The 16,875-nt window shown below is 32.4% G+C and overlaps 3 protein-coding genes and 1 long non-coding RNA gene across 4 annotated transcripts; 3 read left to right on the forward strand and 1 right to left on the reverse strand.

Annotated features, from left to right (window-relative positions):
* Positions 1-433: 433 nt before the first annotated feature.
* LOC106347837 (hydroxyproline O-galactosyltransferase GALT6) lies at positions 434-3,482 on the forward strand. The gene is made up of 7 exons (XM_013787445.3): positions 434-1,675; positions 1,752-1,993; positions 2,063-2,353; positions 2,426-2,554; positions 2,645-2,818; positions 2,899-3,006; positions 3,095-3,482. Exons 1-7 carry the CDS (start codon positions 832-834, stop codon positions 3,305-3,307), a joined length of 2,001 nt encoding a protein of 666 aa, XP_013642899.2. The 5' UTR covers positions 434-831; the 3' UTR covers positions 3,308-3,482.
* A 616-nt stretch (positions 3,483-4,098) lies between these two features.
* On the forward strand, positions 4,099-4,816 carry LOC111198930 (defensin-like protein 266). The gene is made up of 2 exons (XM_022688273.2): positions 4,099-4,232; positions 4,409-4,816. Exons 1-2 carry the CDS (start codon positions 4,175-4,177, stop codon positions 4,741-4,743), a joined length of 393 nt encoding a protein of 130 aa, XP_022543994.2. The 5' UTR covers positions 4,099-4,174; the 3' UTR covers positions 4,744-4,816.
* A 5,543-nt stretch (positions 4,817-10,359) lies between these two features.
* On the forward strand, positions 10,360-11,323 carry LOC125610118. The gene is made up of 2 exons (XR_007340132.1): positions 10,360-10,770; positions 10,912-11,323. It is a non-coding gene; the product is annotated as an uncharacterized LOC125610118 (long non-coding RNA).
* Positions 11,324-12,785: 1,462 nt separating this feature from the next.
* Positions 12,786-15,587, reverse strand: LOC106347840 (HIPL2 protein). The gene is made up of 7 exons (XM_013787449.3): positions 15,376-15,587; positions 15,140-15,300; positions 14,269-15,027; positions 13,966-14,179; positions 13,706-13,884; positions 13,391-13,629; positions 12,786-13,301 (listed from the first exon to the last, which is right to left on the reverse strand). The coding sequence occupies exons 1-7, from the start codon at positions 15,476-15,478 to the stop codon at positions 12,875-12,877; spliced, it is 2,082 nt and encodes a 693-aa protein (XP_013642903.2). The 5' UTR covers positions 15,479-15,587; the 3' UTR covers positions 12,786-12,874.
* Between the last annotated feature and the right edge of the window lie 1,288 nt (positions 15,588-16,875).

The following is a 16,875-nucleotide window of genomic DNA, read 5'->3' on the forward strand; positions in this document are numbered from 1 at the left end:
AGTCATTTAGTGACTTCATAGGTGATGCAATCAGTAATAAAAGGGCCCAATACAGAATTAGCGCAGTTGACCCATTCAGCACCGCTTAAACAACACTAATCAGCAATCATCTAAACCAGAATAAGAATCGTATCTACTAAAATATAATAAAAACCTATTCCAAATATATGAGTCAGTAGATTAACATTGTTTTTTTTTTCTTTAAATCATCTAATAGCTAATCACGAAGACACGAAGACAACTCCTTTGATTGCTTAAGCATTAGCCTTAACATTTCGGATTTAAGTGAAATAAAATTCGATTATTGTATTGGTGGACTTACCTTTCTTTAATCGAATTAGCAAAATTAAATAAAGTTTAATCATATACCGTCCATAAAGATAAATCCAACGAATATAAATAAAATAAAAAAGGAAAAAAGGAGATTCGAAAAAGGAAGAGAAGGAAGCAGAACGGCGGTTTATTCGGACGTAAGCAGCACTAAGTAAGAAGGGAGAAAGAAAGGCCTTTGTCTTCTTCCTTCCTTGCTCTTCCTTTACGCGTTTGTTTTTGCTTCTGCATCTCAACCATTCACACGCTCCTCTCTCTCTCTCTCTCTCTTCTCTCTAGAAGCTTAAAAGTCTTTTCCTTTCAGCGTTTCTTCTGAGTTTGAATTTTCTACAACCCCCACGATTTGGTCATTCGACAAGGAAAGTTCTTGAATTTTCTCGTAATTACTAGTACCCAACCGATCTGATTCTTGTTTTTCACAATAAAGTTTTGAACTTTAGAGAGACTCTGTTTCGTCTTGATCATCATCATCATCATCTAGGGTTTTCTAATCTTAAGAAAATGAGGAAGCCGAAGCTATCGAAACTGGACGTGTTCGTGTCCGTCAGCAAGCAGAGATCGGTGCAGATACTAATGGCGGTTGGGTTTCTCTACATGCTCCTCATCACTTTCGAAATCCCCTTCGTCTTCAAAACAGGGTTTAGCACCTTGTCTCAGGACCCGCTAACCCGACCCGAGAAGCAAAACAGCCAGCGCGAGTTGCAAGAGAGGCTACCTCCGAGCCGGCCTTTAAAGAGCTTGCTTTTCCAGGAACCCGAGTCCGAACCACCATCGTCGATTCAGGGTTTAAGGAGGAGGAGTCAGATCCTCTCCACCTTGAAGTTCGACCCGGAAACTTTCAACCCGGGTAGCAAAGACGGGTCGGTGGAGCTTCACAAATCCGCTAAAGTGGCTTGGGAAGTTGGTAGAAAGCTGTGGGAAGAGCTCGAGTCTGGAAAGACCTTAAAGTCCTTGAAGAAGAAGACTGAGGAATCAACCTCATGCCCTCTCTCGGTTTCCTTAACCGGGTCTGATCTTTCCAACCGTGGGAGCCTCATGGAGCTTCCCTGCGGGTTAACTCTCGGATCGCACATCACAGTGGTTGGGAAGCCAAGAGGTGCTCACTCGGAGAAGGACCCGAAGATATCGATGTTGAAGGAAGGAGAGGTTTCGCAGTTTAAGCTGGAGCTTCAGGGCTTGAAAGCAGTGGATGGGGAAGAGCCACCTCGGATCCTCCACTTGAACCCGAGGCTTAAGGGTGATTGGAGTGGTAAGCCTGTGATTGAGCAGAACACTTGTTATAGGATGCAGTGGGGATCTGCACAGAGATGCGAAGGGTGGAGATCTAGAGACGATGAAGAAACTGGTTAGTACTTAGTAAAGCATTTAACTTTTCATGTTATGTTGTTGTGGGGATACTAATTAGTGAGTATGGTTTGTAGTTGATGGTCAGGTGAAGTGCGAGAAATGGGTTCGTGACGATAGCATTGCATCTAAAGAAGAGCCTAGCAAGGCGGATACATGGTGGCTTAGTAGATTAGTAGGTCGGAGCAAGAGAGTAACCGTTGAATGGCCGTTTCCATTCACGGTTGACAAGCTCTTTGTGCTTACACTTAGTGCTGGTTTGGAAGGTTTTCACGTTAGTGTCGATGGGAAGCACGTCACTTCCTTCCCTTACCGAACTGTAAGTGTACTTCGCTTGTGGTTTTGATTAGTAAATTGGCGTGAAACTGATGATTGTCTGTGTATGAAGGGGTTTACGCTTGAGGATGCTACTGGCTTAACCATCAACGGGGACATTGATGTTCACTCGGTTTTCGCTGGATCTCTCCCGACCTCGCACCCTAGCTTTTCTCCTCAGAGGTATCTTGAGCTCTCGAGCAACTGGCAAGCCCCATCACTTCCTGATGGCCAAGTTGATATGTTCATTGGTATCCTTTCTGCTGGTAACCATTTTGCTGAGAGAATGGCTGTGAGGAAGTCGTGGATGCAGCATAAGCTAGTTAAATCTTCTAAAGTAGTGGCTCGCTTCTTTGTTGCACTGGTAAGTTTAAACATGTGTTCTTATCTTGTTTAAGATTGTGAGAGCTAAACTCTAGTGTTTTATTTGGAGCAGCACACGAGGAAGGAAGTGAATGTGGAGCTGAAGAAGGAAGCTGAGTTCTTTGGGGACATAGTTATAGTCCCTTACATGGATAGCTATGACCTTGTTGTCCTCAAAACTGTTGCCATCTGCGAGTATGGGGTGAGTGAGTGAGTGAGTGTGCTGATTTAAAAAAAAAACAATACTTGATTCAGTATCGATAAAGAGTTTCTGTTTTTTTTTATTTGGCAGGCTCATCAGCTTGTTGCAAAGTACATAATGAAGTGTGATGACGATACATTTGTACAAGTAGATGCGGTTCTAAGTGAAGCGAAGAGAACACCTGCAAATAAGAGTTTATACATTGGCAACATCAATTATTATCACAAACCGCTCCGTCAGGGTAAATGGGCTGTTACGTATGAGGTATAAAAGCTTATGTATGATCTTTTGGCTTAAAAGAGTCAATTTGTTTCGCAATATGAGTTAGAACTATGATGTTCCAGGAATGGCCCGAGGAAGACTATCCACCTTATGCTAATGGACCGGGGTACATATTGTCAAATGATATATCTCGCTTCATTGTAAAAGAGTTTGAGAAACACAAACTAAGGGTACGTTAGCTGAATTGTTTCAGGAAACTTTGAGCATGTGTATTATTGATATAACTCTTGTTTATTTTTTTTTGATACTACACTACAGATGTTCAAAATGGAAGATGTGAGTGTGGGAATGTGGGTAGAACAATTCAACAACGGGACCAAACCGGTGGATTACATTCACAGTCTCAAGTTTTGTCAGTTTGGTTGCATAGAGAATCACTTGACGGCGCATTACCAGTCGCCAAGACAGATGATTTGCTTGTGGGATAAGTTGGTTTTGACAGGAAAACCTCAGTGCTGCAACATGAGATGACACAAACCAAATCACTCTGTTTCTCTTTGGTTTGTAAAGATGAGGACAATAGAAATCAGAAATCTTTTTTTTTTGGTTTTGTAGCATTTTCATAGCATATAACTTTAGCTGTAGTATATCTTCTTGATCTTGGAGAACGAAATCTAAAATATATAAATCCTTTTTTTTTGTAGAATGCTCTTTTCTTGGTATGGTTAGACATTCGTATTGATTTCTGGAGATAATCGTCCAACGTCTGTGATACAGACAATGTCTGACAAAACATAGACATGACTTTAGATTAAAAGCATTCTATAACAAACGCAACCTCATGATTTGGATATAAAGGAATAGTAAGGAAAGCAAAAGTCAAGATTATGAAGATTGTGGTGAGAGGACTAGTGGAAGGATCTAGCATTTCACTACATTTTATTTTATATCTCCTGCTTTTAATAGTCGGACGGATCTCTTTGCAAAAAGAGGCCGCACGCAATTTTCTTATTTTTCCCTCGTAAACACTATGATCCCTTCTTGGTTAGATCCACAGTCTTACACATTTTCGGATCAGTTTAATGAATATGGAGCTTTGATGTCAAAAAAAAAAACAAAAAGACATAGTAGAAAGAGTAACGGAAGTAACTACATAATATTGAGATATTAATAAAAGGCATAATCATAGTTGATACGTAATCATAGGGATTGTGATACTCTTTCCCTTTATAGATTATACGTCAAAATTTAAGAGAATCTTCCAAACTTACTGCCTTAAACCTTCCGTTGCAATATCAATAAGTGTATGTTATTGGTAAGAAATCAGTTTATCGTATATGTGAAATTGTATATAAATACATGAAGAGTGTGCTTGTTTAATAAGAATTACTATCAGAAATGGAGAAAATGGTGTTCAGGAAAGCTATGCTTCTTGCATTCTTGTTTTCACTTTCATGTGAGGCCATCATCCAACTCTATGTTAAATTTCATAGCATTTTCCAAAGCGTTTTTTGTTTTTCTTTGCATGATACCTGATGTCCAAATACGAGTTAGTTTTCCAAGTTGTTATAGAAAACCTAAATGCATCATATTCGTGACTATTCAAACTCCTGTTGTGTGTTTATATATTAGGTGCATTGGAAGGAGAAGCAAGAGTTAACGAAGAAATGAGAGATGTAACGATACAACGAGGAGGTTCTTGTAACAACGACAATGTTTGTCATAATCATTGTCCAGGATGTGCTATCACGCGGTGTATTTTCAACCAATGTGTTTGTTCTCGGTGTAATCCTCCACAACAACAGTTACGCGATGTAACGATACGGCGTGGGGGTTCTTGCAACAACGACAATGTGTGTCATAATCATTGCCCGCGGTGTGCTATCACACGGTGTATTTTTAACCAATGTGTTTGTTCTCAATGTAATCCTCCACATCAACATTTACGTATTAAATCTCATATGTAAACTTATTTCTAACATTTCTTCAAATCTGAGATGAAAAGATGGTATCAATAAAACTTTTTGCATAGTTTAGTAGTACTTCTGTAAAGTCTATGCTACTTTTGCAAGGATCGACAATCGCATATATAACTAGACGTTTAATTCATTACTACCTCCCATTCTTAAAATAAACTTAGAATTTTATACAAATTAAAAGTTTGTTAACGTTTAGTCAGAAATGTTTTTATTCTGCTACAGTACTAAATATTAAACAATTTGTCATACCTCTACGAACCAACAGTAATTAAACAGTTCAAATACTCTTAGTTAATGTTTTTAAAGTTTACATTTCACGAACATTAATTAATAGAAATGTATAAGAATACTCCATAGATGAAGACTAAAAAACTTAGATATAATTTAAATAATTTACACAAACAAAAGCTTGGTGTGGCATGATTCAAAAATGGTCGTCAGAAAAAGAAACACAAACAAGTTAAAACTAAGTTAACTAACAACTACGTAAAGGTAGGGGTGTCAATACGGGTAAACCAACCCAATCCAATCCAAACCCAAATGGATTGAGCAGTTTATGGATCATGAGTTAATCCAACCCATTAACTAAATGAATTGAATTAAACCATAACCCATTTAAATTAATGAGTTAGTGGTTTTATTGGGTTGACTCATTAACAATAGTATTAGTAAACATAATTTACAAATATTTACTATATCACAATAATATTACCATCAATTTACTAACATTTAATAATTAAAAATGCTAATAAAAAATTAGTAAATTACATAATTTTCTTTTCTCAAGTTATATAATATAACTCATCAAAATATTTGAATTAACAGAAAATCAAATGTCTAGCAAGAAAAACAAGATTGCATCTCTAGTCTCCACCATTACACATTAACAATAACTATGGTCGTTTGGTAATAGAACACAAACAAAAGTCTCTAATTCCAATCGAGCCATTTCATCATTTCGTTCACTTCTCTTGTTATGTCTGCCCATTGTTTCACCTGAAACACAAAATCAACCATTTGAGTGCAAACTCATATCTTAAAATCTCTTAGAAGAAATACAACATTCAAAGAACCAAATTAGAGATAGAGAATATTCTGTTTGATGAAACACTCACTGTAACAATCACTAGCTACACTATTCATTTACCATCCAAGGTGTAAAATACTTTACATAACAAGAATCCAAAAAGAAACTCGTTTCAAAAAGGGATTTTCACAAGTGCTTTTCTTGTTGAATTATATTGAGGTCACAACAGCCACTACCAAAGAAAGAATCATAGTATCGCAATAAAATTAACGAAAATGACACACTCAAGACTCATGCATATCAAATTTCTCAGAAATAAGGAAAGTCAAAGAAAAGAGTCAAAATATTTACTTTGAGAATAATCAAAGAACTTACTCCTTTGGTGGACGTGTGATCATGTCTTCCACATTATTTGGACTCGGTCTAATAACAACCGTCTCACCTTCACCATTATCATCTACAATTTCAGAAGAGGATAGTGTTAGACTTTTATACACATGATCAGTTTATAAGATAAAAGTATGTTTACCTTCATCATCAAGCATATAACCATATATCCAAGAACGAGTATACAATAGAGCTTGGACGTTACTAGGCAACAGCCGGCTCCGGTATTTGTCTATCACACGAGTTCCAATACTAAATGAGGATTCAGATGCCAGAGTGGTTACGGTAAAGGTAATAAACATTATTTAAACTTAAGATAAAATAAAAATGCTTAAGATACTATAAGTTTGTTGGCAATTTTCAAAAATACATCCAATCAATTACTTTAATTACATTTTTTTTATTTTTTATTTACTTTAATTACATTTAGATTTAGGGTTTAGTGATTATTGTCTAGGGTTTAGTATTTAAAGTGTGGAGTTGGGTTTATAAACTTTTATAAATGATTAAAAACTAGTTTAGTCTTTTTCATCACAAAATATGGCATTTATAAAAATAATTATCGTTTAAATATAAATTTGAAAAGAAGTATTAAACTTATGGTGAAATTAGGATTCACCCAAAATAAAACAGTTTTAAAAAAATTTAAAATAAAATCTACTTATAATAAAACTTCAATGCAAATTGTCAAAACATAAATGTAAATATACGACCAGATACCAAAATATAATATACATTTATTTATTTATTTTATGTAACCATTAATATCTATATACATAAATTTAACTTTTTTCTCATATCATGACAAGTGGTAGGGGGTTTTGCGACACATGTCCTTCTTTGAAATTCTAAATTTTCTAATCTATAATAATAATTTATCTATGGATATTGAATAATCACAAAACTAATTACAAATTTTAAACAAATAACATATCCAAATCTAATAGGTTGAAAGTAGCAGAATTACAAGTCTGGCATATGATTTATACGGCAATCCTCACAAACTTTAGAAGAAAATACTCCTCGATGTTTAAAGATATTGTTACAAACTAATTCTACGAATCATTATATTAAGAACATAAAATAAATCTTTTTAAAATGTATATTTACAACAACTCACTTAAAAACCATCCAAAAAAATTTATGGACAACATTAATCACTCGATCAAAACAATAAAACACAAACTTAATATTTTTGAAACGTTACAAATCCTTTCTATGAATGACAATAGTAAATACATTAAATAAAAAAATATTATCACCATAACAATAACGTGCACTACAAATGGATGTAAATTAAATAGTTAACCAATGTTTTGAAAATCAGACCGGACATTGACTCGGAATTTTAGCTAGGACAATAATCGGACCGATTCAACTGAGTTTTAAATTTTAATTTAATTATAAATAAAATAACAATATATATATAATTATAAAATTATTTATCAAAAACTTTATATCATTGTTAAAATCTAAACTTTTTTTAAAACCTGAATTCCAAGAACCAGGTTTTAATATATTAAACTATAATAAACACTAATTTATTTAGATAGATATTGAAAAGAATATGATATTTTTATGAAATATTTTTAAAATTTGTAACTTTTTATTTGTTTAAACTTGAATTCAAGAGAACTATGTTTTAATATCGAACCAGATCACTGGTTTTAAACATGTATTTGACCGGATTTATAGTTTAGTTCAAATTCGGTTTTAACACAACCCGGAACCGGCTAGAAGAGCAAGTCACGGTCCAACCCGTCCGACTGACCGGTTCAGTTTCAAATCACTGCAATTAGCATAAATCCATCACCGCAATTAGTAACTTCTGTGTTTAAAATTTAAGTCTAGCTTAAAATGTATAAATTTGAATGATACTCCAATTTGAACGATACTCACATTACAATGATTGTTGTGTTTATACAGGTATCTATTTGAAATTTAAAATTGGATTTTTAAAAATAACTAGGATAAGACCTGCGCCTTGCGCATAGTAAATTTATATGAAAATTATTTAAGAAATATCGTATAGAAAAAAAATTATATTATTGATCGAATTAATATATTTGGCCCTTAAACAATTTTATATAAACGTTTTTGTTAATTACATAATTTGTTTACTAATGAACTGATCTCATTTTTTAAAATATTTTGGTCAAAAAATTATTTATCGCATAAAAACCTAACGTTTAGACCGAAGAATCTCATGTCTACTATTTGGTTACAATGAAACTATGCCAGCTCGGTTTTTTATCATGATTTAGCAATTTAAAATTTTATTATGGTTATGGGAAGTTTACGTTCACGTGTCAATCATATCTATCTTCGATATTTTTCTCCTTTTTGTGTCATTTTGGTTACTGCTCGATATAAATATTGATTTTTGAGTTTATTCTCATTTTTTCTTTTATTTTGGCCTCAGATTTAGAAAAATATTTAAGATTCAAAATTATTAAAGAGATACATACTTAAGTTAAGATCCGCGCCTTGTGCAGAATAAATACTTATTTTATATTTTTCTCCATGATATGAAATAATAAAATAATAATTATCTATTAAATAACTAAGAAATCAGTTACTATTATGTAATAAATAAATTGGCTTGCACAGATAAATCAAATGACCGCTCTTGTTTATTCGCAATCATTTTAGAATAATAAAATCAAAACACAATTTTATCTATCGTATATGATATATAATTAAATTTAAGCGATATGAAGTATATATATTAACATAAACACCTATTAAAATAAAATTATTTATTTATATGATTTTATTATCATTGTATCTTATTATAGAAAAAAAATTAAACATTGATCACAAAAGTTTATGTGAGACTTTTAACATTTTTAATAATTTATACTCGCTTTAAAAAATTCAAAATACAACATATACAAAAAAATCTAAATTTTTAATATATGATTAATGTAATTGTGTAACTTATTTTAGTAGTAAGGAATTAAACAAAATGATAGAAAACATACATTTTATTAGGAAATCTTCATTATTTAAAATCATTAATTACTATATATATCATAATCACATTAGTTAATTCCGCAAGTTTTATTTAAGGAAATAATATATAATAAATAACCATATTGCTTTAGTTAATATCATATGATATCATATGGTTAGTATTAAATGTTTCTATTGAGATATAAAAATCGAATTGGACCAACATGTTTTTCAATTTTAATGTGAGACTGACACGTAGGATTAATTAACTACTTAATTGATTGATACATAAGCAGGAAGTCTTTTTTAATTATTACAAAATTGAGGTTACATATTTTTAAATGTTCCTCAATTAATATATAGGGGATTCAAAATTTAAGTTCTAATTCACTATGTTTGAATGTGAGTATATATTAGTATGCTTAAATGATTTTTTACTTATGTGAAAAGTAATGTCAAAATATATGTGAAGCAGATAGATGGAATAACTATAACCTTTCACATTTTTTCTTTAATAACTATAATTTAACCCGTAAATGCATGCAGATTTTTTTCATTTTATAAATATACCTTTATTATTATCATAACATTTTTTATTGTTAATGTTTCTTATTAAATTATTGTTATACAGTGATTTATTTTACATTTTACATTTTTATTGATTGTTATGACTTTTTCAAATTTGGTACAATAAATTCATAATTTGAAATAATCAAATAGAGAATCTTCTTCTAAATATGTTTTTAAAGATATATAGCTGTAGTATAAAATTTTAACATATATTAATATTTTATTTTTGTGGAAAATTATTACATAGTTTACAAATTTTAACCCGTTTATTGGTGAAAGATAATTTATTTAAATGAACGTGTTTAAGAATAATAAAATAGGTTAGTTTTCCATATTTAATTCAAAGGATATTTTTATTTTAATATAATATAAACTATAATTATAACATTTATTAAAAATAACTTTGAATTTTATTTTTCTATAATATAAGATTAGTTAGCATTATTTTATAATAATATTATACTACTAATTACAAAATTAAATAATTCATTATTTAATAAAAAATATTTTAAAATTTTATTAGGTTTTTGTTAGATTTTTTTCCAACAGGTTTTGTTATAACTAAGAACAAAATTCAGATTTATATTTAAAATTATTTATTATTAATATCCTTATTTTCTAGAAATGTTGTATATTTAATTGGTTGATGTAATAATCAAATATGTCATATTATGCAAATTAAATAGTCCTACTATGACATGTCAATAGTAGATAAAGGGTGTCTCTATTTTAATAGAATGGATACAAAGCTTTTTACAAATAAAAACAAAAATCTTGACCAAAATTAAATCAAGTTGGAATGGATACAAATCTTGACATTCATTATTTAAGATTTTTTTTGACATCATATTATTTAAGATTATTAAGTTGGAATGGATGAAAGTTAGATTACTATTTCAGTGGAATGAAGTTATACTGATTACTAACAATTTAATATTGTTGCCTAAGACTATATATTGAATAGATATATAGGTGTGTGCGACATTAGAATGAAAGCATAAAAATCAAAATCATTAAAACGGAGAACATGGCGTCTAGGAAAGTGCTCCTTTTAGGCCTTTTGATGTGTCTTTCATGTGAGCCAAATCTCTTAACTTTTAACTTTTATCACATTTTCATAGTATTCTTGAAAGTTTTACATGATAATCATTTATGCCCAACACTTTATTGTCATTTTGTTACTCTAATAATTCACACTAGCTCTCTTATCACACCAGGTTTGTGGGTAGCTAAAGCATTGGAAGGAGATGCAAAATTTAGGGACGACATGACAGATGTACCGATACAAACACAACGTGGAGGATCTTGCGACAATGATGGCGTTTGTCAAACTTTTTGTCCAGGTTGTGCAGTAACAAGATGTATCTTCAAACAATGTGTTTGCGAGCAATGTAATCCTCCAAAACCAAAGTTACGTGTTAGAAGAGATGCAACGACGGAAGATGGAGGACAGACTTGACTTGCGACGACAACAACACTTGCATTAAGAACTGTCCCTGCTGTGCTTTTGTTCAATATATTGACCGAAAATGTTTTTGCATTAAGTGTTCCCCTCATTCACTACCAAATTTACTTGCTTAAATCATATTCGTAACTTCTTTATACTGAATAAAATATATATTTATACTTTTCGGTTTGGCTTGTGTTGGATTCGGGTTGACTTCAATTTGGTTCCTGTTTGGGTCATTTCAGTTTTTTGTTTTTAATTTCTTTCTAATTCGGTAAAACCAATTTATAAATCACAAAAAAAAAAAATTATTTGATCACGAAAGTCATTAAATTCTCCATTTTAATAGTAAAAACAAATGTCAAAAATAAACACATGGAAAATGTAATCTAAAAAATTTAAATCATCATTTTGAAACCTGATATAATATCATATTTAGTTTTGGATTTTGTAATTCCCTATACATCATTTGTAAAGGGATTTTGACACATATTTTCTCTACAATCAATTACACTAAATAAATGTGACATAGCATACTAGAAAAAAATGGAGAATTTTCATGTTTACCATTTTCTTGGTATCATTATTCATGTTTACAACTATTGAAGAGATATTTTCAAAGATACATTATTTATTAAATGACAAAAGACTCTTATACCTTTGTGTCTATATATATATATATATATATTAAATAAAATAAATAATTCTTTTTATGTTTTCGATTTTTTTTCATTTATTTCAAAATTTCTTTTTGAAAATCGAATTTTTTTTGAAACTATTGTAAAAAAAAATTTAAGTATTTATTTATATATTTATTATAATCCTAAATTTCACATTTCTAAAGTCCTACCCTACCTTTCAACTCTAGCTCTAAGTTTAAATTAATTAACTCTAGGGTTATAAATGTCTTTTACCCTTCATTAAAAGTGAGGATAAAAATGGTTAGTGTAAACATGAAAAATGGTACTATAAATGTGGTATTTTTGGTAATTTTTCCTTTACTTTTTGATAATTATACAACTTTTATATCAGATTTTTTATTCATTTAAACCAGTTGATTTAATATATTTTATCCAAAAATAGAAAAAATCTATCTACAACCATAATTTTAAATATATACATATCTATTCTTAAATATAATTTCAAATAATAAAAAAAATATTTTATCTTAATTTTATGTTCAGTTAAATAAAATTTTAATTAAAATATGGATAAAAAATAAAAAGTAAAATAATAATAAATTTTTATTTGATTTTAAATGTAATTTAAATTTAAAAAAATTATTACTGTACCTAGTTCAGGAAAACACCTAGTAGTGTAGAAAAATCATGTTTTCCATTGTTGGTTGTATTTTTTCTATTCATATATAAGTAGAATATAGAAATTGAATCTAATAGTTTTAAACCAATATCTATAAACCTAGTATAATATTTAGTTAACCTAGTTAAATATGCAAAATTTGGATTTTCAGTTCGGTTTTAAACATCACCGAACCGAACCATTCAGTTAAATTGAGATATATATTTGGTTTAGTTTGGGTAGATTTTGGTTCGATTTAGTTTTTTTGCCCACCCAAAGTAAAACCCATACATAAGACTGGACCAATATTAAGAATTAATCTTTCACATGACACTAGAGATAATCTTCCTTCTAACACACGCAGTATTAAATAGATGTTGAACAACCAACGCTCACAAGTGCTGTAACAAAACAGAGTTTGAAACAATAACAAATCACCATTTTAAGACAGTTAAACACATAGACAACATCAACAACAATAATGACATAAATACAGAGAAACAGTGATTTCTTGCAGAAGAAGGTAGAGACTGAGGAGGCCCAGCACCGTTGGGGCTCTGTTTTCCCCTAGAGGCAGTAGTATTTTCCTTGGAGCAAGCAAAGTTACAACGGCTAGGACGAACAATTCTGTACACACCCGAGCTTGTGAGCAAATGTATGTCCTTGTTATTGTCTTGTCCAAAAGAGTAGATGTAACCAAGTGCAGGTCCTGAGTCAGCTCCTCCTGGTGCCGCCGTGCACTTCACCGGTGAATCTTGGCTGCATTTAAATGGTATTTGAGAGTCAGTGAAGTTACCGCTACCTTCTGGTGATTCTATTGCTGCCCACATCGCGTTTGCATAAAGATCTGCATACAAGTACCTGAAACAAAAAAACGGTTGATGATTTAGGGTTAGGGTTAGGGTTTATGATTATGTATTTCTGGTTTAGGGTTTAGTGTTATGACTTACGTGCCGTAAGAGCAAGGATCAATGTTGGAACGATAGAAGTAACCACCAATAATGGAAGCAGATCCTTCATGTTTGTTGACTTCGGAGTGGTTGTAACCAAGAATAGGAAAAGTCAGGTTAGAGATCTCAGAAACATTCTCTCCGAAAGGCGATAAAGGAGAGAAAACATAAGGTCCTTCATAGATTCTCCAGCCATAGTTTCCACCCATTGTTATGATATCAACTTCTTCATATGTATCCTGTTACATACTTTTTCTTTAACTCAGCAACCTTATCTTAAGAGTCTGATGCTTAAACAGCAAGAAAGAAACAAACCTTTCCAACATCTGCACACAAGAAGTACTCCGGTCTCTCAGAATCAAAGCTGCAACGCCACGGGTTTCGAAGCCCTAAAGCATAAATCTCACCCTGTTCATCTGCATTGCCTTGGAAAGGGTTGCTCTTTGGGATAGAGTAGTTTCCCCGTAAACCAAGCTGAGAGATTTCAGATACGCCTGCAGAGTTATATCACAGAAAGTAAGTAGAAAGACACCAAACACAAACTCTCTAATACCAAACTGTTTCCGTCACTTAACTTGGCATAACATCGACATCAAGCCTCAAGATTTTGCCAAGCAAAGACTTCTTGTTCTGTGCAAAGTTGTGAGTATCTGAAACTCCTCCTCCATCACCAGTCATGAGATACAAATACCCATCAGGTCCAAAGAGAATCTGACCACCGTGAGACGACGAATAAGGAAGTCCCATTGTGAAAATCCTCCTCACTTCAGATGCCTTACCAGTCTTTGCCTACACAACAAGCAATCTTTGTTAGTTCCTTGCTCTCCAAGAAACTCACATTTTGGTTGAGAAAACACACAAAATCTTAGATTCTTTACCGTTGAAGGGCTTGAGGAAGTACCGTTTGCGGTATACTCAGCCACAACGGTCTGATAACGGCAAGGCTGGTCACCGTCGTCTTTAGGAAGCTTAGAGGCATCACAGTTTACATCAGAGTTACAAGCACAACGACCAGTGCATCCAGGAGACTTGACTTTATCACAGTTAAAAGACGCGAAGAACCTCCCGTTCTCTGCAAACTTAGGATGAAACGCCATCCCCATCATACCAAACTGTGTATCGAAACTAACTTGATCCGTTATGTCAACAAAAGGAGTTGACTCATCGAGTTCCATCGCTTCACCTGAGTCTTGATCCGGTATTGTACCTAACCAGATCTTACCAGGTTGGTTAGAGAAGAAGGCTCGGTTTGAACCGTCAGGATGAGCTACCATGTTGAGGTAAGACCCGGTTCCTATCTTCTCAACACATATCCCTTGAGGCGGCTTTAGATCAGTTTCTTGGTTAAGCGGTTCACCATTGAAGCATTTGGTTCTATTGTTGTTGTTGGTTTTTTCTGGTCCACCAAAGGCGGTACAGAACTCGGTTTGTGATTTCCAGAGATCGGTTAACGTTGAGGGGGTTGAAGGAGAAGTAGCACCGCCTAGTAGAGTGGGACTAAAGGGAGAAGAGACGATGGAGATGTTCTGACATGTGTCCCATAGCTTTGAGCATAAGTCTTGTGAAGTTGAGTTGCACAGTATTGGAATTGGAGAAGTTTCATTACCAAACAGTTGTCCAGAGAATTGATCACATTTCTGGTGAATAAACTCATGAGATTCAGAATCAAAACAAATCAAACAATTGCAAGATTTGAAACAGAGAATCTTGAATTCAAGAAAATGGACAAGTGAAAAGATCTATACTTACAGCACATAGAATGGATTTGAGAAGGGAAGAACAGTTTGAGTCAGAGATGTTCATGGAGTTGAAACGATTCTGTAATTCAAGATCATCTTTGGAGTTGCAGCAAGTTTTTCCTGAGTAGGAATCGCAGAACTCAAGTGTCTGGTTGGTGTTGACTTGAGTCTCTGACCAAAAAAAGACAAAAACTCAAAACGACATGAACACAACAACAATTGAACTCAAAACGACATGAGACTTACTTGAATCTGAGCAAAGAGGATGAGAAGTTGTTGAAGAGAGTAGAAGCAGAAGAAGTAAACAGATATGAAGAAAGATAGTGATGGCTTGGTTTGTTTTTGCCATCTTAGAGCTATGCGACAACACAAACTTGTCTTTGTTTCTCTCACAGCCACAGGAGATTCAAGGCTATATATACATACATGTGTCATGTTTGGTTAAGGAGGTAGGAACGTAGTGGTAGTCTAAATACGAAATAGACGTTGAATATTTTGTCCATAATAATAAAGAACTCTTAAAGAGAGAAATTAAATTAAATTAAATTCTTGGATAGGGTGAGGACGGTTACGCTAATTTGTCTATCTCAAAAAAAAAAATTTCTCGTGACAATCTATCTCAAATATTATACATTTTTTTGTATCAATTTGTCAACCCTGTTCTCGAAGTTTGATTTGGCAAAAAATGTACAACTTAGAAAATAAACATAACATCCAACTTTTCTCAATAGTTATTAATGGACAATGCGATGATCTAGTTTCTGACATATTATTGATTAATCATTATAGTGTTTGATATTTACATGCATCAGTCACATGGGAAAGCAAGCTATATGATTATATTATACTATTAGTCGTGCTCACATGACACGATCTCACATACAGCCACATAAAATTCTACTATTTACTAAAAGTTAAATAAGAATCGAATAAAATGCAAACAAGATTATAATCGATGCACGACCAGAAAATAAATCCAAGCTACCAACATTATTTTGACGATAAAAAATGAACATTTTGGCACAACCCTGCAAATAAAATGAGAATTTCATATTAACCATATCAAGAGATTAGTGGAAATATATGAAATTACCTAACGTGAACATTGGGTCAATTTACTCGTCCAGTGATGTTGACATTTTACATCTTTACCTTCAATTATTATTATGTTTTTCCGCGTTTCACTTTCCCACCTGCTTTATAAAAGTTTCGTTGTAAAAAAATTGCCATAGAAGAAACAACTAATATTACTTTCTGTGTCCTAAGTCACATGTCTATGCGATTAATTAGTCTTAGTCATAAGACGTATACACCGATACACTGCCGCAGTGATTGTGGCGAACTAAGATAACGCATTATAACTTTCACGAATCACCTCGACCCAAGTTGTACGTTGTTTTCTTTTCTTTTTGGAACTCAATCCAAGTTGTACGTATAAAGCAAGAAGTTTCTAAGGTAATCCTCGTTAGACAAGACAAGAACTGTACCTCACGAGCAAAAACTCAATTTCTTTTCCAAATAAACTATGACCTCTTATTAATATTTAATAACGTATTTACATTTAACAAAAAAAGTAAATCACTTAAATATATATATACAAACCTGCCTATTAAATATTTCTCAAAAAAAAAAACTGCCTATATAAAAGACGACCGAATAATCTGAACAACCCACTACGACTATTATACAATAGGCTCCATAGTTAACAGAAGACCAACTGTAAAGTTATAGTCTACATATCAGAGC

Source organism: Brassica napus, chromosome A6 (genome assembly GCF_020379485.1).
Source record: "Brassica napus cultivar Da-Ae chromosome A6, Da-Ae, whole genome shotgun sequence".
Lineage (NCBI taxonomy): Eukaryota > Viridiplantae > Streptophyta > Magnoliopsida > Brassicales > Brassicaceae > Brassica > Brassica napus.